Source organism: Drosophila santomea, chromosome 2R, assembly GCF_016746245.2.
Source record: "Drosophila santomea strain STO CAGO 1482 chromosome 2R, Prin_Dsan_1.1, whole genome shotgun sequence".
In the NCBI taxonomy this organism is placed as follows: domain Eukaryota; kingdom Metazoa; phylum Arthropoda; class Insecta; order Diptera; family Drosophilidae; genus Drosophila; species Drosophila santomea.
The window spans coordinates 15,824,542-15,845,426 of NC_053017.2; the positions used below are offsets into that span (position 1 = coordinate 15,824,542).

At 45.1% G+C, this 20,885-nt stretch overlaps 6 protein-coding genes across 9 annotated transcripts; 1 reads left to right on the top strand and 5 right to left on the bottom strand.

Annotated features, from left to right (window-relative positions):
* Position 1: 1 nt before the first annotated feature.
* Positions 2-487, bottom strand: LOC120446479. The gene is made up of 2 exons (XM_039627481.1): positions 342-487; positions 2-255 (listed from the first exon to the last, which is right to left on the bottom strand). The coding sequence occupies exons 1-2, from the start codon at positions 464-466 to the stop codon at positions 42-44; spliced, it is 339 nt and encodes a 112-aa protein (XP_039483415.1). The 5' UTR covers positions 467-487; the 3' UTR covers positions 2-41.
* A 764-nt stretch (positions 488-1,251) lies between these two features.
* LOC120445443 (ras-specific guanine nucleotide-releasing factor RalGPS1) lies at positions 1,252-10,038 on the bottom strand. Of its 2 annotated transcripts, XM_039625878.1 has the most exons (8): positions 9,837-10,038; positions 5,544-5,649; positions 5,134-5,474; positions 4,633-4,960; positions 4,121-4,572; positions 3,837-4,040; positions 3,485-3,595; positions 1,252-2,947 (listed from the first exon to the last, which is right to left on the bottom strand). In XM_039625878.1, the coding sequence occupies exons 2-8, from the start codon at positions 5,601-5,603 to the stop codon at positions 2,335-2,337; spliced, it is 2,109 nt and encodes a 702-aa protein (XP_039481812.1). In that variant the 5' UTR covers positions 5,604-5,649; positions 9,837-10,038; the 3' UTR covers positions 1,252-2,334. The 2 variants fall into 2 exon arrangements, with proteins under 2 accessions (XP_039481812.1, XP_039481811.1); XM_039625877.2 differs by lacking the exon at positions 3,485-3,595.
* A 465-nt stretch (positions 10,039-10,503) lies between these two features.
* LOC120445493 (pro-resilin) lies at positions 10,504-13,205 on the bottom strand. 2 transcript variants are annotated; one of them, XM_039625940.1, is made up of 3 exons: positions 12,111-13,205; positions 11,603-11,737; positions 10,504-11,460 (listed from the first exon to the last, which is right to left on the bottom strand). In XM_039625940.1, the coding sequence occupies exons 1-3, from the start codon at positions 13,113-13,115 to the stop codon at positions 10,723-10,725; spliced, it is 1,878 nt and encodes a 625-aa protein (XP_039481874.1). In that variant the 5' UTR covers positions 13,116-13,205; the 3' UTR covers positions 10,504-10,722. The 2 variants fall into 2 exon arrangements, with proteins under 2 accessions (XP_039481874.1, XP_039481873.1); XM_039625939.1 differs by lacking the exon at positions 11,603-11,737.
* A 1,478-nt stretch (positions 13,206-14,683) lies between these two features.
* LOC120445233 (vitamin K epoxide reductase complex subunit 1) lies at positions 14,684-16,110 on the bottom strand. The gene is made up of 4 exons (XM_039625493.1): positions 15,803-16,110; positions 15,136-15,436; positions 14,987-15,081; positions 14,684-14,933 (listed from the first exon to the last, which is right to left on the bottom strand). Exons 2-4 carry the CDS (start codon positions 15,303-15,305, stop codon positions 14,740-14,742), a joined length of 459 nt encoding a protein of 152 aa, XP_039481427.1. The 5' UTR covers positions 15,306-15,436; positions 15,803-16,110; the 3' UTR covers positions 14,684-14,739.
* A 1,765-nt stretch (positions 16,111-17,875) lies between these two features.
* LOC120445231 (actin-like protein 53D) lies at positions 17,876-19,292 on the bottom strand. The gene is made up of 2 exons (XM_039625489.1): positions 19,165-19,292; positions 17,876-19,109 (listed from the first exon to the last, which is right to left on the bottom strand). The coding sequence occupies exons 1-2, from the start codon at positions 19,250-19,252 to the stop codon at positions 17,962-17,964; spliced, it is 1,236 nt and encodes a 411-aa protein (XP_039481423.1). The 5' UTR covers positions 19,253-19,292; the 3' UTR covers positions 17,876-17,961.
* A 264-nt stretch (positions 19,293-19,556) lies between these two features.
* On the top strand, positions 19,557-20,632 carry LOC120445232 (superoxide dismutase [Mn], mitochondrial). Of its 2 annotated transcripts, XM_039625491.1 has the most exons (3): positions 19,557-19,665; positions 19,725-19,776; positions 19,907-20,632. In XM_039625491.1, the coding sequence occupies exons 2-3, from the start codon at positions 19,742-19,744 to the stop codon at positions 20,523-20,525; spliced, it is 654 nt and encodes a 217-aa protein (XP_039481425.1). In that variant the 5' UTR covers positions 19,557-19,665; positions 19,725-19,741; the 3' UTR covers positions 20,526-20,632. The 2 variants fall into 2 exon arrangements, with proteins under 2 accessions (XP_039481425.1, XP_039481426.1); XM_039625492.1 differs by having other exon boundaries at positions 19,628-19,776.
* The last annotated feature ends 253 nt before the right edge of the window (positions 20,633-20,885 follow it).

Below are 20,885 nucleotides of genomic sequence, written 5' to 3' on the forward strand. Positions count from 1 at the left end.
CTAAACCATAAATACTCTTAGCCTATGTTTCAGTCTCAGTGCTATTTGTAGGAGCGAGCCTTCTCCGCCTCCCAGTCGTTGGGCACATTGGGCAGGGGCACCCACTCGTTGTGAATGGTGGGTGTCCAGACCTTCTTCCACACCGGCTCGTAGATCTTCTTGGCCCGCCAGTACTTCACCCAGCGCGCGTTCCACGTGGTCTTGTTCGCCCAGAAGCCATCGGCCTGCGGATCGAGGGTGTCTGTGTGGCTAACGCTGGGTTTTTTTTCGAAAGGGAGAAAGGAGGATGGGTTGGTTAGTGAAAGTGGTCTAGTGGCTGGATAGTTGCGTAATCCTCTCACATGGTGGTCGTCTTGCCGGCCAGGCAGTAGCTGAAGAAAATGGCCAATAACACTGTCAGCATCAGCAGGGGCTTCATTTTAGTCCATGGATACGCCATCCTGTCGCCACTTTTCGCCACTTTCATGTTTCGCAATCGACTGGCGCGGCCATTAGCCAATCTTCACGTTTTAAAGGCGGCCCTCCGTTTCACGGCAAGTCGAGCGCCCTAATTGTGATTCAGTGCGTCTGTGCAAATGAATTGCAAATTCCCGCACTTTGCACGATCTGATTGGGTTGTGAATAACCCTAGATGCCTTATATAGGGTGTTTTTTTTAGAGGTATAGAACTTTAAATTGCAATAAAACAACGATGGATTATTCGATTGACATGAATTTTATTGACATGAAAGATAATCTTGTGGCATTACATTTTAAATATGATTTCTGGCATATGACCGCCACGGCTGGCTCGGATGTAGTCCAATCTGGACGTCCAATTTGCAATGACTTTTTCCAACATATTTGGCTATATCGGCAATAACACGGCGAATGTTGTCTTCCAAATGGTTTAGCGTTTGTGGCTTATCCGCATAGACCAATGACTTTACATAGCCCCACAAAAAGTAGTCTAGCGGTGTTAAATCACAAGATCTTGGAGGCTTATGAAAAATCGGGAACAACAGCAATCTCGTTTTGGGCCCATTCGACGAATCTACGCCTTGCTTGATGATCGTTTGGTTTCAATTCTTGCACGAGTTGGATTTTGTAAGCACGCATGACGAATTGCCAAACCAAACTGAGAATAAATCACTTGACAGCTGTTAAATCGGTCGCCATCTTGAACAGTAATGCCAACTTAAAGTTCTATACCTCTAAAAAAAACACCCCTTATAACACACATTTCTTTTCGTTCATTTTGTAGTTTATTTCGTTTTTGTTGCATTTCTTTCTTAAACTAATGTAAAACGCTGCAAATGATAATCTGTATGTGTGACAAAGCTTAGGAGTTACAATTCATGAGGGCATCGCGTCTCAACCGAAAGAAAGAAACAGAAACACTAACATTACTTTCGTTTCCTATAATTCACGCATGCATTTGTTTGATACGTTACATATGTACTTTATAGCTCTATTTATGTCTAGTGCATCAACTTAAGGCAGATATACAGATTAACGGATGTTGATCATGATAGTGGTAGCGATACAATATTAAAGCCCTTAGTTACGCGTAGAAAGTTCGTTGGATTTTTTTGATTCTTTGTTACAAAGTTAGGAGCTGGGCAAATCGAATTCGGATTCGTTTGCTGGCCAACAGTGATTGTGTAGACACAAAAACTTAATTTAAAACTAATATGGCACAGTCTGCGCAAAATTAAGTTTAGTAAACGTCCAAGTAATTTACTTAATATTACATTTTACAAATACAAAGTACAGCAAAGACAGCACATTAACAAAGAGACAGCCCTGTTGCCAAATTAAGTGAATTCGGAAGTAAACAGGTTTCTAGTTAGTAGTAATGGATTACTACATTTCTAAATTCTGGATCACTAAACAATCCTAAAATAAATATATATTCGATGACAAGCCGTTTTCTCAATTCCGTTTCCGATACGTTCAAATAAAATTGGACTTTAAAAACAGGGCCATTACAAATTTGGGATTCTAATATCCCTGCGTTGTCGGTTTAGTCTGTTGTTGTGTGATTGTGTGGCTACATTCGTAGTACTGCTCCTCCTTTACTATATCTTCGTGTTCTCATTCGGTGTCAGTCTTTTGAAATACCATTTTGAAATCGATTCATCTAGATGCAAGCTGCAATTTGTTCGTTCGTTGTGGTTGCGGGAATGTTCTGTGGTTGCCTCGTTTTTAGGGAGTGAGTGAGCGATGTGGTGGGTGGGTGTTTTTTTTTTGGCTGTGCACGTTTCAAGGGTTAAAGCTAACTAAACTAGATAAACTAGGCTACAATGAGTACAATATATTCGAGTTCCTGTGTGTGCTCTTCGGTGCCCCGGCTTATTCGAAGGACATCAGATTGGTGGGCAGAGGTTTGGGCATTCGCATGGTGGCCAGCTTGCAAATGGCATTCGACCAGAGATGCGTCATCTGCGGACTGTCCGTCCGGAAGCGATAGACGGTGCCCAGGGTTCGGTGGCACAGTTCGAAGGTGTTCTTGTGCTTGGTATTATCACTAACGTGGGCATACCATCCATCCAATGGACACACTTTGCACGGTTCCCGTTTAAAGTCGCTGCGTTCGCTTCCCTTAAAGGATTTTGGTGGAAAATACACCAGCGAGTTCTCCCAAATCTGTAGCCAGTATCGTTGCCAGGAGGCCACCGCTGGCTTCCTTCCCTCCTTCTGGACCGTTTTACGCCGGACACATCCCTGCATGGCGGCTGCTGCCTCTGGCGACATCAAATCGCAATCGCTGCCGGTAAAATCACACATTATTCCCTCGGCACTTTCCAGGGATGTTAGATCCGCTTGCGATATAGCGTCGCTATGCTCCAAGACCGAATCATCCAACAGGTGGTGACGAGGCTGCCCTTGGCTGGGATCTAGTTCCAGGTGCAGGTGGTGAGGATGGCCATCGCTGTGGTTGTGCGTCGCAATCTTGCCAAAAATGCTGTAAAACGTAAAATATGGTTTAGTCAAATAATTCGTGGGGATTGGAGCCATTCATGCTGTTCATACAAATGAGAAGAAATGAAATTGCAAAAAGGCAAACAAGGGTGAACTGCGATTTTTATTTGTATGTTATATCGATTTATAAGCACAAGTAAACAGTAAACATTTTATAAAACTTTCTATTACTATGATTATATCTTCTTCTGAATTATTTTCCTTATATAATATAAGAATTGACTAAAGTTTCTTGTGCAAAATAAATGCGATAGAACCATTTAATTTGTTCGGGATAGTTGTGTGCGTATGGTAAGTAATGTTTGGTTTCCCAAATTAAATTCAATTGAAATGAGGAAAGTGTTGGGGTGTGTATTTCATACGAAGCATTTTGAAATCGGGTCCGTGCAAAAGAAAGAACTGAGGAGACGACAACTGAACACATCAAATGGTAAAATGAGGATAACGCATCGGATCAGTATTCAGTATCAGGCTGGCAATACACACATATCCTAGCTACAGGACTCTGTTCTGGACTCACCGACGGCATCTGCAACGCTTGTTGGAGATGGTGCCAATGCCCGGCGCAATCATGACAATGCAACATTGGCACCTCTCGGCAAAGTTTCGCGGCAGGCTGCTGCTGCGAAATCTTCAATCATTTTGGGCAAAGGCGGATGTTTGACAATTAACGAACACACACAAAACGAAAGCATAAGACAAAAGCAAAACGGTAGAAGTGAGAGACATAGAGATTTAAACGATTAATAAGGACCCAGTGTACAAATGTCCAATTCTTGCGCAGTGATTCGAGGTGGTGGATATCAAACAGGTGGTTAACAACGGAAGCCAAGTGATGGCCTTCTGCATGGGGATTTCCCCCCTTTACTTACTTGGTGCCCAGACTGCGGCACTTGCGATGGCCTGGCACAAACTTGGTGCCGCTTGCCATGCGCATGGAGCCAATGGTTTTGGCCGGCGAGAGATTTAGGCATCCAAGAGCCGGAGTAACTACTTCCACGTTGAAGGACTCTTTTGAGCTGCAGGACGACGAACTGGGCCCAGAGGGCGACGCAGGTTCCAGGTTTAGAGAGCGTCTGAAAGGTAAATGTGCATTACTAGTAGCAGCACTATGTTGAGACAAGAAAACAGCTTAGCTGCAAAAGATGTATCTTACTTGTACTGATCCTCCTCGAATATATTCTGCAACTCCTCTATATATCTTATGGAAGTCAGATACTTCTGAGTCGCCTCGTGCTTCTGCAGATGCTTATAGTTCGACTGCTGATAGTTCGAAATGACACGCAAAATATTATTCATCTTATTGCGACGCTGCTCCGGTTCGAGGCCGCCCTTGTGTGGGTGGGCCAAGTCAATGTAGATCAGATCGGTGAGAAAGAGACCCAGATAGGGGATGCAGGGCAGGCGGAGGCTCTCGAGGTAGGAGCGCAGATTCGCCCAGTTGTCCTGGTCACTGAATATATCGCTGAGGCGATCAAATGCATTTCGATCCTTCTTCGATAAGCATGCCCAGGTTTTTGTCAAGCGATATATGCTCGCGCTTTGCATGGCCGATATAATGGCAAACAGCGAGTGCAGATTGTTGAGCTCATGAAGCTTTTTTGCCACCTAAAAGGAAACATATAATTAGTATATTAATCGACTAGTGACTTGAACCCATCACCTCACCTTTATAAAGTGAGTAATAATCTCCGCTCTCTGCTTTGGCTGCTCGGCATTGAGAATCTCCTGGACTGTCCAAAAGCTCGTGTGGTTGAATCGTTTGGTAAATGCCACAATGTTCGGGGTGTTGACATGCTTATCCTTTTTCGTCCACGCACAACTGCTCAGCTCATCCGGCTGGATCTGGGCGAAGACGGGGAAATCCAGTAGCGTAATCTGATTAGCCAACACATCGGCGGGTACACGTAACGCGCTCAAAATAACCGCATCCAACTGCTTGATGGAGGCGTGGGCCGGTAAACTTTGCGACTTGGACGGTAGCGAAGCCGAGGCTCTAAAAATATAAAGAAAATCCTAATTAGAACTGTGCTTATATGTTCTATGGCCTGGGTTTTAATATGTGATTACTTTTGAGTGTAGATCATTTGTATAAGACTTAAATACTTTTACAACATAGAGTGCTGAGTAACTACTACATATACCGATCTCTATTCACTGACTACTTACGCTATAGTGTAGTAGCAACCAGGCGAATCTGGCGAGGAGGAGAAACTATTCAAACAACCAATGGAGTTCTTGCGGCGCGTGCTCTTTATATTCAGGGTTTTGCTGGCCTGCGGTTGCATACTGGGCGGTTCCATTTGCTGCTCCTTGTGGGTCTTCTCCTGGCGCAAACAGGCCATGGTGTGGGCACTACCATTGGTATTCGGACTTCGTTGCTTGGACACTCGAGTTGGCTGCTGCTGTTGCTGCGAAGGAGGAGGAGGAGGTGAGCTCTGCTTGAATTGAGTCGTGGCATAGGCCTGACCCGTATATCCATTATAGTCCGTGGTGGGCTTTCTGCTTAACTGAAATATCGAGAAACTATAGATTAATATCGAAGTACACTCGAGTGGGCAGAGGGCATAGATAGTCACCTCTGAGTAGCGCAGATTATCCGTGGACAGATCGCGTGAGATTTCCGAGTATCGCATCATGGCAACCAACTCCGGCTGTCGCTGCACTTCGACAAGCTCTTCAAAACTGCAATGGACGAGACTCAAATTAAGTTCGTGATAAAGTTTTGGCTTTCGGTGTTCCGCGCACTGGGCAGACTTTTTGTTGACTGAAACCGAGTTTGTTTTCCTCAGTTCTGCATTGTGGCTTTTGTGTTGCACGAATAGTGGTAACAAAAAAAAAATAAAAACTGAAATAAAAAAACAAAAAAGTAGAGGAAAAAACTGGTGGCAAGCCGAAGCAGCGGAGCTTCTGGCACGCTTCGCTGCTCGATTTCCAATGGAGCGGACCATGTGAGTCACGGGCGGTGCGAGGAAACCATTCCATGCTCTTTTATGGTAGCTCTCAAGTGGTCAAATGGCTTTTCGGGGGTGCAAGCCGCTGATAAAAAGTCACGGGCTGCAGCGGTCAGCGGAAAGTTTGGTTGGAAAACAAGTCACCCGGTCAGAAAGCAAATTGGTTTTCAGCCCAGTTCAGTGAACCCGTCGACTAAGGCATAGAAAAGGAAATTTAAATAACCCATTTGTTTCCGGCACTTTTCTCATTTCCGAACAACAAAATGCAGTCGCTTAAGTGCAAAATAAACAATCTAGACATTATATACCTTATACCTACATGTGGATAAAATATTTAAAAATATTCTTAAAATATATAAGAAAATACAAAAGAAGATTATAAGAACATACAACTAACCAGAAACCACTTTTCATTTATTTCCCAATAATGTAATAACCTATATACACATGTGTATCTTAAATTCCTCTAAGACTGACTGTATTGACCCCGTCTAATTAATTTCAATTAAGCTATAATCGTTTAAAAGCAAAAGCTGATCAAAAGCAATGACGTCCACACATTGTCATTGGTATCTGGGTTTCTGCCTTCGGTTGCCTTCGATTATTTTGCGCTTTTCCGTTTGAGCAAATTGAATTATCCGACTCTGAAATAACAGCGCAAATATCTCGAGACTAGTGTGGGCGAAATCCAGAAGATACATTCCCAAGACGGATGCAGATTAAGTCGGTGGGGAACGATATTTTTTTTATTCCGTCGTTATCTATTATGAATTCCATTCCAAATCTTTTCAAACACATTGTGCTCAGCTGGGATTAATTCATATCTCTACTGTAGCGTTAAAACTAAAAAAAATACACTTCTATATATTTGAGATATGGATGTATACAGATGAATTGAAAACAAATTGGGCGGAAAGGCAGCAAAAACAGAAACAAGATGCAGACAAGACACAAGGCGAATTCGAATTGTATTCCAAAATGCCAAAATGCCAGACGACTGCCTCAAGATTTTGAGCAAATGGACTTTATTGACTATTTGAACTATTCCACATACACATCACTTCTCTCCTTATTGAATTTATATGTATATATGGTCCCATACATATACATATGTATGTATCTGAGTATCTGCGCCAATCTGTGCCATTTTGCTTCTGGATTTCCCTTTCGGCTGGTCGGCGTTTTAATGGAGAATATCATCCAATGCAATTAAAGCCAAGCGATTTACTTGCCTCATCTGAGGGCTCGTAAAGTTCCTCCCACTGGGTACAATTTAATCCATGGCATATGTAAATAATTCCTGCCAGACAGCGCGCTCCTTTAATGCGAGTTTGTAAACTTTTTTGATGGGCGAATGACTACTGAATGTTTTTTTCGTGGTAAGGGATATAGCGAAATATCGCCCACTATATCGATACACCCCCAGAATATTCAGTGTGTGTTTATTGCCTTTACACAAATTTCTCAAAAGAAAACAAACAACGCAGCTGTAGAATTCAAGGAAATCACATTTGCCTCCGCGATTTCGATTCTTTTGGCTTTTTGTTTATCAGACATGCAATTGTATTTAAATAAAATACAATACAATACACAGACGAGCACACATTTCCACATAATCTCGAGGAAACTCGGTGAGATTTTTCATTTCTTCTTCTTTGTATGTTGGCATTTTCCATTGATAAATTCCTCAACTGTGTGTGGGTAGCTCTGGAATTCGCAATGATGATGACAACTGACTGACCATCAAGGGAATTTGCAGTTCAACCTATTCGCTGACTCGCACTGACCTCCACTTCTAGAATATGGGGGTTAAAGATCTCTGGAGCAGCTTTCTTGCTTTCTTTGGCGTTCAGATCAGTTCATAAACGGTGGCGAAATGCATATTTCATATTTACAGAAGCGACCGTTCCGCAAGGTCAACGGCGAGTGGCTGTCGCCCAGTGATATTCGCTAGGGAAATATTCAACTGACAGGTTCAATAACCGCCTAGAGAGATTGAGATTAAAACTGAATACTTAGCCTTTATTACGATCGGCCTTCGAGTTGGGTTTTCTACACGAGTGGGAAAACATTTAGCTAATCTCCCATTGAAAAGCGAGGGGCGTTATCAGGCAGTCGTCTAACTATTTGCTTACACATGCATGCCAGAATAAATACATGTAATTACGCTGGTTAACAACAAAGAGAGAAACCACAAATGGAAAGGTGCCAAAGCAGCAGCAGCAAGGCAAGAAAGCCTGGTTTAGAGGATCGAAGGCGAGGTACCCTAAACACATTAAGATTAGCTCAATCTTGAATCATGAGTATGGGGAATATAGGATGAAACCAGTTTCAAATCCAAATAGATAACTTGTAACCCACTTTTGATCATCCCGACTTTTATCTTACATACATAGCATCCTTAAATACTACATACTCCCGCATAAACAAGTCGTAAAGTGTTATTTATGGCAGGCCCGTGATATAGTCATCCGTTTCCGGTTCTTCCCAATTTGTATATATACAATGCAAAACGGAATATGGGTTCTGTGGTGCATAATTTCAAACAGATGGCATTCCGATTTAGAGATCTGTTTTCGAGGAAAAACAGGTAGATATATGATTTTTGGTTAGGTAGATAAGTGGCTTCTTAGGTTACAGCGCTGCAGTACAGCCAACTTGTGCTTGCAATTATACTACCCACTTGCAGGGTAGCTTGAGCAAAAACAAAGCACTGAAGGCCAAGCAATCGAGCTGGGGTTTCTTCTTTCATCTCCTATTCTCGTGTTTTGTATTTGTTCCATGAGCTGATTATATGTACATATGTATGTACATATGTAGTATGTACAATGCGATCCACGGCACATGTGAGCCACCAAAGTGGGTCACTTGGTGAGCATCCAGCCAGCCAGCCAGTCGGAGCAGCGAGCCTAGAACTGAGCCACTTACCCAATTTCTGCTTCGAGTGGCTGTACTTAAGTCCAAGGAATATAACTTATAACTATGAACAAAAGGCAATTGGAAACGGGGCAGAAACCTTGAAATTCAGCACTTCATCAGCATCTTCACAACGCAGGCGAAAACATCTGTCGCACATATCCTGTTGAACGAGTCCAGGAATAGCAGATGCACCGAGAGAAAAGTGCATGCAACTTAGATTCAGTGTATATTCATATGAATTTAGTATATTATGCTTCTAAATATACACTTGATTTCAATGAGATATTTAATCATTTCTAATTTTGAAGTACTAATTAGTACAATCATGGGAATTTTTAACTGCCGAGCAGCAAAATTATGACAAATTACGTTATTTTGGTGCGTTTTACATAGTTCATTTGGGCACATCTTTTTTTACAGTGCTTTTCAGCCAGCAGCTGGCACTTGAGAATCCAGAGGCGTTGCTGGGACTGCGAGTATCTGCTTATCAAGCCGCTTATCACCTGATCTAATGCCGAAAGGAAGTGCCAAGTGGGTTTATGTGCTGCCCGCCACCCGATGATTCACATTTCGAGACATAAACTACAAATATATATTTAATTGTTTGTTTCGCAGGGGAAACAAATCGATAGCATTGAACGCGAAAAGCGGAAAACGGGAAGCCGAACATAAACACGGATACACAAGCAACACACTCACGCAATTCGCTTTCGTTGGGGTTCTAAGCTCATTGTATGCAAAGAGTGGCGCCCACCGCCCATCGCCCACACGCCACCCATCACCACCCACTTGGGCGTCGTTTCGTAATCAGTCCCCAACCAAAAAAAAAAAAGTAGAAAACAAAAGCACAACAAATTGCACTTGCCACTTGGATCTTGGAACTTTTGGGGCGACAAATGGACTGCGATAGCGACGCCCAAAACCGAAATAGCATTGCATATTGTTATTTATAGGCTTTCCCCCCCGCCTTTCCACACGCAACCCGCACTTTCAACTCACTTCGAGCTCCAACGGGGGCATTTTAATTTAGTTAATCGATGTGCAAGTGTTGACAGCCACTGCGTCGCGCACTTTTAATTACTATCCACCACGCTTATTGGCTTCTTCAGTCGTTCGTTTGTTTAAAACCGCGAGAACAGCGAAAATTCAGCAGCAAAATAGCACAAAACGATCCGCGCGCGACGCCGACGCCAACGTACAGTGTGACCGGGTGGCGCTGCGCTTGCATTACCACTCACGAAAATGTACTAAATTAAGACAAGGACTAAAAAATACATTTTTTAGAAAATGGTTAGGAACTTTAATAACACTTTAGCACAGACTTGAACCCTGAAGTAGAACTTTGATAAGAAACTTTTTTGAAACTGCTTGGCATTGATAAAAGCTTAAATATATATTTGAATTTAAATATTTTGAAATGCACATATTTTTAGATATTAAACCCCTGTATATATTTGATTTTAAGATATGAAAAATGTATAGCGAAGTTTGTTGGTGAGCGTCTTGTAACGCTACGAACTTCAGTTTTAAATATTTATGTAGACTTCCAACCCAAACTCTTACCAGTTCCGTAGCAATAAAAAGCCATAAGATTTTTATAAAAAATATATATTTAGTTTCTTTACTTACATCTGAAATAGCTTATTTCATTCCTTTTTTTGGGTTATTTTTCGCACTTGCATTTAGATCAACAGGGACTTACGACTACGAGGAAGTGAGCAGACTGAATGGATGGAGGGAAGATAGCAAGAAGTGGGATAGAATGGGCACGAGTAGATGTGGAAGGATGAGATGGGACAGGTAGAGGCCATAGTTCTAGAAGGACTTAACACTAGGTATTGCTATATGTTCGGGGGATCTAGCTAAATGTGTCTGTGAGTCGTTCCTAGTACCGATAACCGCTGCCATCGTTGTCGCCGTTCTGACCACCGGGTCCGAAGCCATTGCGACCCCCTGGGCCCGGCCTGCCGCTCGAGTATCCCTGGCCATCCTGGTTGTCCTGGCCATTGGCGCCCGGCCGGCCGCCTGGACGACCGCCGGAGTAGCCATCACGGCCCAGATCCTGACCACCGGGACGCCCGCCGGAGTAGCCCTGATCACCGCCATCCTGGCCGCCTATCACACGTCCACCGATGATCACACGTCCGCCATCGGATCCACCATTGCCGTTGCCATTGCCATTGCCGCCTGGTCTGCCATTGGAGTAGCCACCGGGTCCCAGATCCTGACCGCCTGGGCGACCACCGGAATATCCATTAGGTCCCAAATCCTGGCCGCCAGGGCGACCACCGGAATAACCGCTTGGTCCCAAGTCTTGACCGCCTGGCCTTCCATTGGAGTAGCCACCGGGTCCCAGATCCTGACCGCCTGGACGACCGCCGGAGTATCCACTGGGTCCCAAATCCTGACCTCCTGGGCGACCACCCGGGTAACCGCCATTTCCGTTGCCATTGCCATTGCCGGGACGTCCACTGGAGTAGCCATCGGCACCCAGATTCTGACCACCGGGACCACCAGCACCGCCAGGACCGCTGGGACCGCTGGGACCACTGCCATCGTTGGCATCGCCTTCGTACCGGATCTGTGGCCGGTAGCCCTGCTGGTCGGCCTCGTACTCCACGATCTAGGGAAGACAGAGAGAGAGAGAGAGAGAGAAAAAGAGATAACAATCTTAGCCGTGACAGGAGGATGAGATGGTGGAGCAGTGGGTGGGTCCACAGCGACTCCTGTTGCCCGCCAACGCCAACGCCATCGCCGCCGCTTACTTGCTTCCTTCCGTCGGGCAACAGGACATTGTACTGGCCGGTGGTGAAGTCACCGTCGCGCATCTCTGAATGCCCGAACGAGAGTCCGCTGGGCGCGTCCTCAACCTGGTAATTAAATTCGTACTTGGCGGGCTCCTAAACGCCGGAGAACGTATCATGGAGCATGGATCATGGAGCATGGATCATGGAGCATGGACAGCGGATCATGGAGAATGGAGAACGGATTGGGGCGTGTGGAGAAAGAGAGAAACACAGAGAAATAGAGTGGCTGGGATCAAGAGTTCAGATTTCTGTGGGGATGCAAGCTTTAAACGCCTTTAAACGATGGCAGGTGCAGGTGAGCGATAACGAGTCTACCAAAGAGTTGCAAGGGCAAGTGTGCAGCGGTGTGGGCGGTGGAGCGGTGTTCCCTTTGTGGTCATTTCCACCCAGTGATCCCCGAATAAAAAGATGCGATAAAATAGATGCCATACCATTCACCCCATTTGATAAGCTATCAAATACTCACATCATTGTCGTAGTCAGCGCCGCCGGGTCCACTGCCTCCTCCGGCGCCACCTGCTCCCGATCCAGAGGCTGGGGGTCCGTAGGAGTCGGAGGGTCGGCCACCAGGTCCTGAGCCTGGAGCTCCGTAGCTGCTCGAAGGACGTCCGCCGTTGCCATTACCGTTGCCGTTTCCAGGGGCGCCATATGTGTCCGAAGGCTTTTGGTTCTGACCAGGAGCACCGTAGGAGTCCGAAGGGCGACCACCAAATCCACCTTGTCCCTGACCAGGAGCTCCATAGCTGCTTGAAGGACGACCACCGCTGCCGTTACCGTTACCGTTTCCATTTCCACCACCCGGAGCACCATAGCTGTCCGATGGGCGACCTCCGTTGCCGTTTCCACCACCAGGAGCGCCATAGCTGCTTGAAGGACGACCGCCATTTCCGCTACCAGGAGCGCCGTAAGTGTCCGAAGGACGACCACCGCTTCCACCACCAGGAGCACCATAGCTGCCCGAAGGACGACCGCCATTTCCGTTGCCTTGTCCTTGGCCAGGTGCTCCATAGCTGCTCGAAGGACGACCGCCGTTGCCATTTCCACCACCAGGAGCACCATAGCTGTCCGATGGGCGTCCACCGCTGCCGCCACCAGGAGCACCATAGGTATCCGAAGGACGACCGCCGTTTCCACCACCAGGAGCGCCATAGCTGCTCGATGGGCGACCTCCGTTGCCATTTCCACCACCAGGAGCACCATAGGAATCCGAGGGCTTGCCACCGAATCCACCTTGTCCTTGTCCCTGTCCTTGACCCTGGCCCACGCCTGGAGCGCCATAGCTGTCAGAGGGTCTGCCGCCGTTGCTGCCACCACCAGGAGCGCCATAGGAATCCGATGGCCTGCCGCCGGGACCACTTTGACCCGGTGCTCCATAGCTATCGGACGGAGGTAGATAGGAGTTAACTGGTGGCTCCGGTCGCCCAAGGACCACCATCGCCATGAGCAGCGTCAAGCCGAGTAACTTGAACATATTCCACTTGTGGAGCTGAAGCTGAAGCTGGAGCTGGAGCTGGAACTGGAGCTGATCGGAATCTTTGGGATGAGACTAGCGCTTGGAAGCAGCGCCGAATTCTGACTGATCTGTGGTAGCTGCCACATGGCGTATTTATATGAGGCAAAACCGAAACCGAAAAAACTGAAAGTCTAGGATGCACAATGCGCACACACACGAACTCGATTATGAGATGGAGGTGGTTTTGTGGAGCGTGTGGCAACCGGCAACACAACAGCTGCTGCTGCTGCTGCTGCTGCTGCTGATGCAGCTGATGCGGCTGCCACATACGATCGTCTTCAGAGAAGCGGTGGCTGATTCTATGCGGTCCAAAGCAAAAATCTCAATCACTGAGCTTGCTTGCCAACACTTCACCACCCCGATCTGCGCCAGATTGCCACGTGAAGGGTGCCTCGGTCTTGAGTCTTGTGTCTTGAGTTTTAGGTTTGGAGTTTTGGAACTGAGTATCTCGGGCTGATTTGCCTTCTTTAAGCGCACATCTTCTCGAGGCGCGGCGAGGTGGTGATTGTGCCCCGGCCCCCAAAACTTTTGGATCCGCCGTTGCGTTGGCCCAAAGTAGTCTACTCGGTCTACTCGGTACTCCACTGGGTGAATGTGTCGGCGGCGTCTGCCGCGGCTTACTCTCCCAAGCGAGTTGTTCAGAGTTCCAGTGGTTCAGTGCATTTCAAAGCATTTTGCATTTGTTTGCCTTGTCTTGTCAGAGACGAAAAAGGAAAAATAATCATAAAAATCCCAGCGATATATCGAAGAAGATCGTGCCAAAGACGACCCCAATTGGGTGTAGGATCTATGGATGCGTCTTATGGGTGTAGAAGGGTCGAGTCGATGGTATTGGAGATTGTGGCGATGGTTCCAAGATCAGAGAATCAATTGGAAAAGAAGGGTATGCAGATGTAGGACTAATTGTATTGATTATGATTTAACTAGATCAAAAGAAACTTGGTGTATCAAAATGACAGCTCAATCTTCTTCAAGATCATTGGATACGATGCAAATGTAAGTTATGGGAGGAGCCTAAACCGAAGATTCTGTAAAGAAAATATTCACGCAGAAAGCTATCAGGTAGCTAAGTATCTAAGTAGCTCAGTAGCTTAATCTACAAGGGTATGTTATACATCATCACGCTGCACATATTTCCACACATCCATTGATTCAGCTATTCAGCCCATTCGAATCGGAACAACAGCCCACACAAAGGGATTCCCGAACTTATGGGAAATTAATTGCGCTGAGTTTTCGCAGTCCGCCCACCGCATTAACTTGGCTAGTTAACTCGACTAACTTGGCTGGCAGTAGCGCCATTCGCGGTTTATGGATCACAGATCACAGATCACAGCGTTCGCCGGCAAATGGGAACGTGCAGAATTAATTGCCCCACTACGTGCTTGGTCATGGGAGTTGGCAGTTGGAAGATGGAAGATGCCGCCTCAGCATCCTGCTTTCAGCCAGATGTGTGGGTCAAAAAACGAGAGATGATGATTCAGATATGCGCCATAACACGTCGACAGTTTAAAATAACTCACTGGTTAGTAGCTCAACTTGGGTCTTTATCTTCATAATTTCAGCTTAGCTTGACTTAATCTTACATATAAAGCCGTCTATATCGCCGTAGGACTTCCTGAAAGAGCCATGTGTGTATGAAGTAGATGGTCACACACACCAAACAGCAATCGTAAAACACGAAAAGCAGCAGGAATCCCAGATAAACGCAGAGCAGTAATGTCAAAGTGCATATTATCAGTTGGGCCAAGCACAGCCAATGATAATTAAAGAAAGCTAAAAATAATATATATTAAATATATTTCTTTATACAAAAGTGGTTTACTCACAGCTCAAAAAGTAGAGGACATAAAATATACAACCGATGGCTCCGTTTGGCGCATTTACTTGGGTTATACCACCCAGACCAAAGCCATCACCATAGCTAACGGAAAAATATTTCATAAAATTTATATTGTATATAAGTAATAATATATACCCTGATTTAAAAACTAGGGAGCAGCTCATGTTGTCGTTCACGTCGCACATTGGCCTATAGTTCTCATCCTCCTTCAGCTTCATTTTCACATACAGTGAATACACCGAAACGGCCAAGCCACAGACGCAAATCCATCGCAGTCGGGAAGCTGTACTGTCCGCCTGCTCCATTGTGTTGCTCCTTGGGTAATGAGCTCATTGCAGCAGGATTCCGCACCAGAATTAGTTCCTAACTGGGAAGGAAGGACTAACACTGTTCGCAGCTGCGCAGTGGATTTGCAACAGGATACAGGTTACACTTGCTGTGGGTATGTGAGATTTTCGGACTGCTAGGTAGATTATTATGTAAATAAATAACAAATGCATCTGCCAACATCTGCTTAATAAATAATGTATTTTTTCAAAGGCTCCAAAGAAAAAGACCACTGAGGTGCCATTAAAAAACACTTTTTGGTAAGTTTTGTTAGGGTACTTAAGACCTAGACCTGCATTTACAATCAAGCGCTCTTGTTTTCTCAGTCGGGCTCGCATAAGTTCTCGCACCAGTATAATTTGATGTGACAGGAGGGCAAACGCAACAGGTAATATAAATAAAGAGTAGAGCTCGGGGTAGGTGACCAAATTGAACTATAAAAGTGGGTATTACCGGAGAAGGTAGAGCTCCTTACCCTGGGAACTATCACCTCCAAGCCACCGAACGTGCACATGCATCTGCGGCAAACAACATCGCATTAGGCCACGCTCCATTGCATGCATAGGAAACTAGCGACTGCAACTGCGACTGCAACTGCGACAACATCATCCAAGTCGAAGACGACCAGGCGACATCTCTGCCCGTCCAAATCAGACTACAAGCCCGTGGAGCCGCCGCGAGTCTCGGCATGACACAATGATGCCTACATCTCCTCCAACGGTGGCCCCATCTTTGGCCCCCACCCACTCGCTCGTTCCATGTCCCTTCTTAATTTATAGCCTCACGAATTTGAATTATTCTGTGTTCGGGTGTTTAATAAAAAATAAATATCTACGAAAAAAAAAAAATAGGAAAAGCAGGCCCCTCCAAAAGTGATATATAAATCCACGTTAGCCATGAGGTAACCAAATGGAAACAATTTACAAAATTGCAGTAGCTCAGCGCCCCCAGGAGTGAAGTGAAGTGATGAATTCACGCAACCTTGGAGCCGGCACTCTGCCATATATAAAAATGAAAACAGTCACCGCAGCCAGCGACTTGGCACAGATATCCATTTGATATGGAAAACCCTTTCAAGCGGCTGTCAATTCGATTCTGGCTCAAAACCCGGGCTCAGCTGCTCGATCGCGTAATCATGTGCTACTGGAAATGGGCCACTGCAATAAAACCACAATATAACTATATACTTATAAATTATAACTTATAATTTATATACGACCTTCATGAAAAAAAAAGTTTGTAGTAGAATCATTTATGCAGAAGATGGGCAAAGAAGCGGTCTGATTTCGTTGCAACTTCCTAATACAAAAATCTTAGAATGGGTAATCCAAAATTTTAGCTAATGCGATCTTGCAGGTGCACCTCCTCGAGCACGCGTTGTGTTACGAGAATATGTCTCCAACGAGGTTTGCCATTGATACGTGATCGAAATCTGGCAAAGTACCCCAACAAAAGCTCTTTACTTAGTTCCCCAAAAAGCAACCGACTGCGAAATGATGATGAGTCTAGACAATTATGAATGCGATTATGAAGGTGAATGCTTCGCAACTTGGCTGCACGTGCAACTGGAGGGAAGCTAAGGTTACTGCGTTAAGATGTGGCAATCACACACATTTGTATGCATCATTTGGCTTAATAAATGCGCTATTAATTGGAATCAAAGTGCAGCATAATGACGTGCTAATTTCGGTCATTATTTGAATATATAATTTGCCATTCGGCAAGTCGCAGGCTTTGTCCAAAAGTAACAGGTAATAGGAAATCTTTTTTTATAAGTATCTATTGATATTTTTTATAAGTATCTATTGATATTTTTGTTGAACTTAAACTACTCCACGTGGCGTAACATTACATAGAACTTGGAAAACGATCCGGAAGTTGGTAAGACAAACAGGATTGATTACTTATCCTTATCTACCAACTGGAAGAACCAAGTACCAATACCTATTCAGATTCCTAGTGCGATGTGCCAACTGCTTAACAAAATCCACGCTTAGATCCGTGATCGAAATCTTGTCAAGCTCTTAAACAACAGCGCTTTGTGCCCAAGTGCATCTGACTGCGAAATGATGGAGCTTGACAATTATGATTATGAAGGTGAATGCTCCGCGAGTTGAAACTTGGGCTTTGTTGTCGCACGGTGCACGTGCAACTGAATGGAAGTTAAGGTTACTGCGTGGTGGCGATTGCCGCAGAGATGTGACAATCGAATGCATTTGTATTTTTCATTTGGTTTAATAAACTCGAATTTATTCAAAATAAAAGCCTAGCAGTTATAAAGTTAATTAAATTCTTTTAATTCATGAGGGTTAATTTATCTAGGGACTATTTAATTTTAGTGTTTTCTATCTGGGTGTTATTTTATTTGAAGGATAGTTTATCTGGTAGTTAAGTAGTTTACCTTGGGGCTAGTTTACTCTAAATGTATTTTAACGAATTATTTTATGTATTTTGAGTCCTTTTTTATGTATTTTATATCATAATAATTTGGAAAACTCAGAAAACCTGAAATAAATATCTTTCCTTAAGAATTTCAATGAACATTGAATTCATTAACAAATAGAAAATATATAATTATTGCTCAGAACGTATATAACCAAGCGAAAGATTTTAAGACACGGCGATCCTGCTCAGCTAAAAACACTTTCGATGGACTATGGCAGTACCCACTTCGTCGTACTCCAAGCTGTCGATCCACATGTTTTGGAAACTAGTGAGTGAGGCCAGGACGGAACCCCCCGTCCAAACGGAGAATCTGCGATCCGGACTAGCGTTAACCTTTATTCTGATGGATGCGGGAGCCATCTCTGTTAGGTCTTGCAGGAATCTATGCTCGATGTTGCGAAACATGGTCGTTCCGCCGGAGAGCACTATGTTTGCATACATGTCCTTTCGCAGATCCATGTCGCAGTTGGTGATCGAGTGATAGGTGGCCTCGTGAATGCCCATCACCTCCTGACCCAGCAAACTGGGCTGGAAGAGAGCCTCCGGACAGCGGAATCTCTCGCTGCCCAAAACGATTTTCTGGCCATCTGGCAGCTCATAGGTATCCTCCTTCCCGTGCAGCTCCACTTCCTTGGCATAGTTCATAGCGACGTAGCAGAGTTTCTCCTTGATGTCCCGCACGATTTCCCGCTCGGCAGAGGTGCTCATCTTAACACCCTTTTCCAAAAGCAGCTTGCACAGATAATCGGTTAGGTCCCTACCAGCCAGATCGACTCGTACACAGGCGTGGGGCAGGGCAAATCCTTCGTAGATCGGCACCGTGTGGGTCACCCCATCACCCGAGTCCACCACAATGCCCACAGTACGTCCGGTGGCGTAGAGTGAGAGCACCGCCTGAACTGCCACATAAAATGCTGGCACCTGAAAGTGTTCGAACATAATCTCCGTCATCTTCTCCCTGTTCTTCTTTGGATTCAAAGGGGCTTCGGTGAGTAGAGCCGGCAAGTCCATTGGATCTGCCCGTAGGAGTTCGTACGTGTGCTTCCAAACCATCTCCATTTCGTCCCAGTTCTTGACCATACCGTGCTCAATGGGATACTTAAGGGTGAGTATTCCCCTCTTGCGGGCTGCCGCCTCGCCAATAACACTATCGTCGATCAAGGAATCCAGCAGGACGTTCAGGTGACGAGGTCTGCCCACAATCGATGGGAAGATCACGCGGGGCGTGTCTTCTGGGGAGAATCCGGCTTTACATACTCCGGAGCCGTTGTCAATAACCACTGCGGTTTGGTGTGCATTGCTATGATCCTCACTGCTCATGTCTCCAGAAGAAGTTGCTACACAAATCATCATATAATCATATAAATTGTGTTTTATAATTGAGCAACTTACGTTTTTGAAGATATTTGCGGAAAATGTGCTGAACCCGTTTATCTGTTATATCGATATTGATTCGGGACGGTATATGAAATGTAGACATGTTGTGTGCTGTGATGTTGTGTTTCAGGCGGAGTTTCAAACTTTTGACGTTAATTTCTTGATTGTTTTCAAATTTGGCGCCCTGGAATCACAGTGGCAAAAATCGATTAATTCCAATTGCAATCAAATTGGAACTATCGATACGTGAGCAGTTAGAAAATAGCTAAAAGTCACTAAAATAATATTTAATCATAAGTAAATACATCAAATTCTTGTAATACATGTGAAAAAGTATTATCGACTATTCTGATATATATATTATTGAACCATTTAGTTAATGTAAGATATAAGTAGTTAGTTAAGATATAAGGTAGTCTCACATCACTGACGGATTTTGGCCTTTCGATATTTTCACCTGTCTGCTCATCTCTAGCAATAGGTTGTTCAAAAAAGATCAAGCAAAATAACGAGAACGTAAGCCTTGTTTTATTTGGTTTTTAAAACTGATATCAGGACTTAGCCTTATTTTGCAGTCGAATAAAACGCAGATATGTTCGTGGCCCGTAGAATTTCGCAAACGGCAAGGTAAGTTGCAAGGGAAAAGCAAAGAAAGAAAAAACCAAAATCGATGCCGGCTGATTACATAAATAGCAACAAATGGCGACCCTGATCTTGAGAGGACATTCTAAAACGAGACACACTTAACCCTTTGCAGCCTGGCGGTGCGTGGCAAGCACACCCTCCCGAAGCTGCCCTACGACTATGCCGCTCTGGAGCCAATCATTTGCCGGGAGATCATGGAGCTGCACCACCAGAAGCACCACCAGACCTACGTCAACAATCTGAATGCCGCCGAGGAGCAGCTGGAGGAGGCCAAGTCGAAGAGCGACACCACCAAGCTGATTCAGCTGGCTCCCGCCCTGCGTTTCAATGGCGGTGGCCACATCAACCACACCATCTTCTGGCAGAACCTCTCGCCCAACAAGAGCCAGCCCAGCGATGATCTGAAGAAGGCCATCGAGTCGCAGTGGAAGAGCTTCGAGGATTTCAAGAAGGAGCTGACCACGCTCACCGTGGCAGTTCAGGGCTCCGGCTGGGGCTGGCTGGGCTTCAACAAGAAGACCGGCAAACTGCAGCTGGCCGCCCTGCCCAACCAGGATCCTCTGGAGGCCTCCACTGGCCTGATCCCGCTCTTTGGCATCGACGTCTGGGAGCACGCCTACTATCTGCAGTACAAGAATGTGCGTCCCTCCTACGTGGAGGCCATCTGGGACATCGCCAACTGGGACGACATCTCCTGCCGCTTCCAGGAGGCCAAGAAGCTCAGCTGCTAGGCACAGTCGGCGATGGTCTACGTTTAATCTATAAGCATCTGCGGATCGGAGATCCTAAATTGTAGTCGTAAGTTGCGGCTAATAAATTGGTACCAGCTAGCAACTAATTAATGTTATTTGTCTAATATGAAAGGGAATATATAACAATTTAAGACATACTAAGAAAACGGTCAACCCAGATGTATTGCACGTATTAATTCATTACAGATTCAAAAAATATATACGTATTTGTGGTTTTTATATATTTAAACAATTTCAGTACGCACCGAAAAAATAAATAAATTAAAATCAAACTATCGTAAGCAATGCAAATGTTTTCCAACACTACCGCCAATAGTGCCACCTCTACCAAATCAGCTG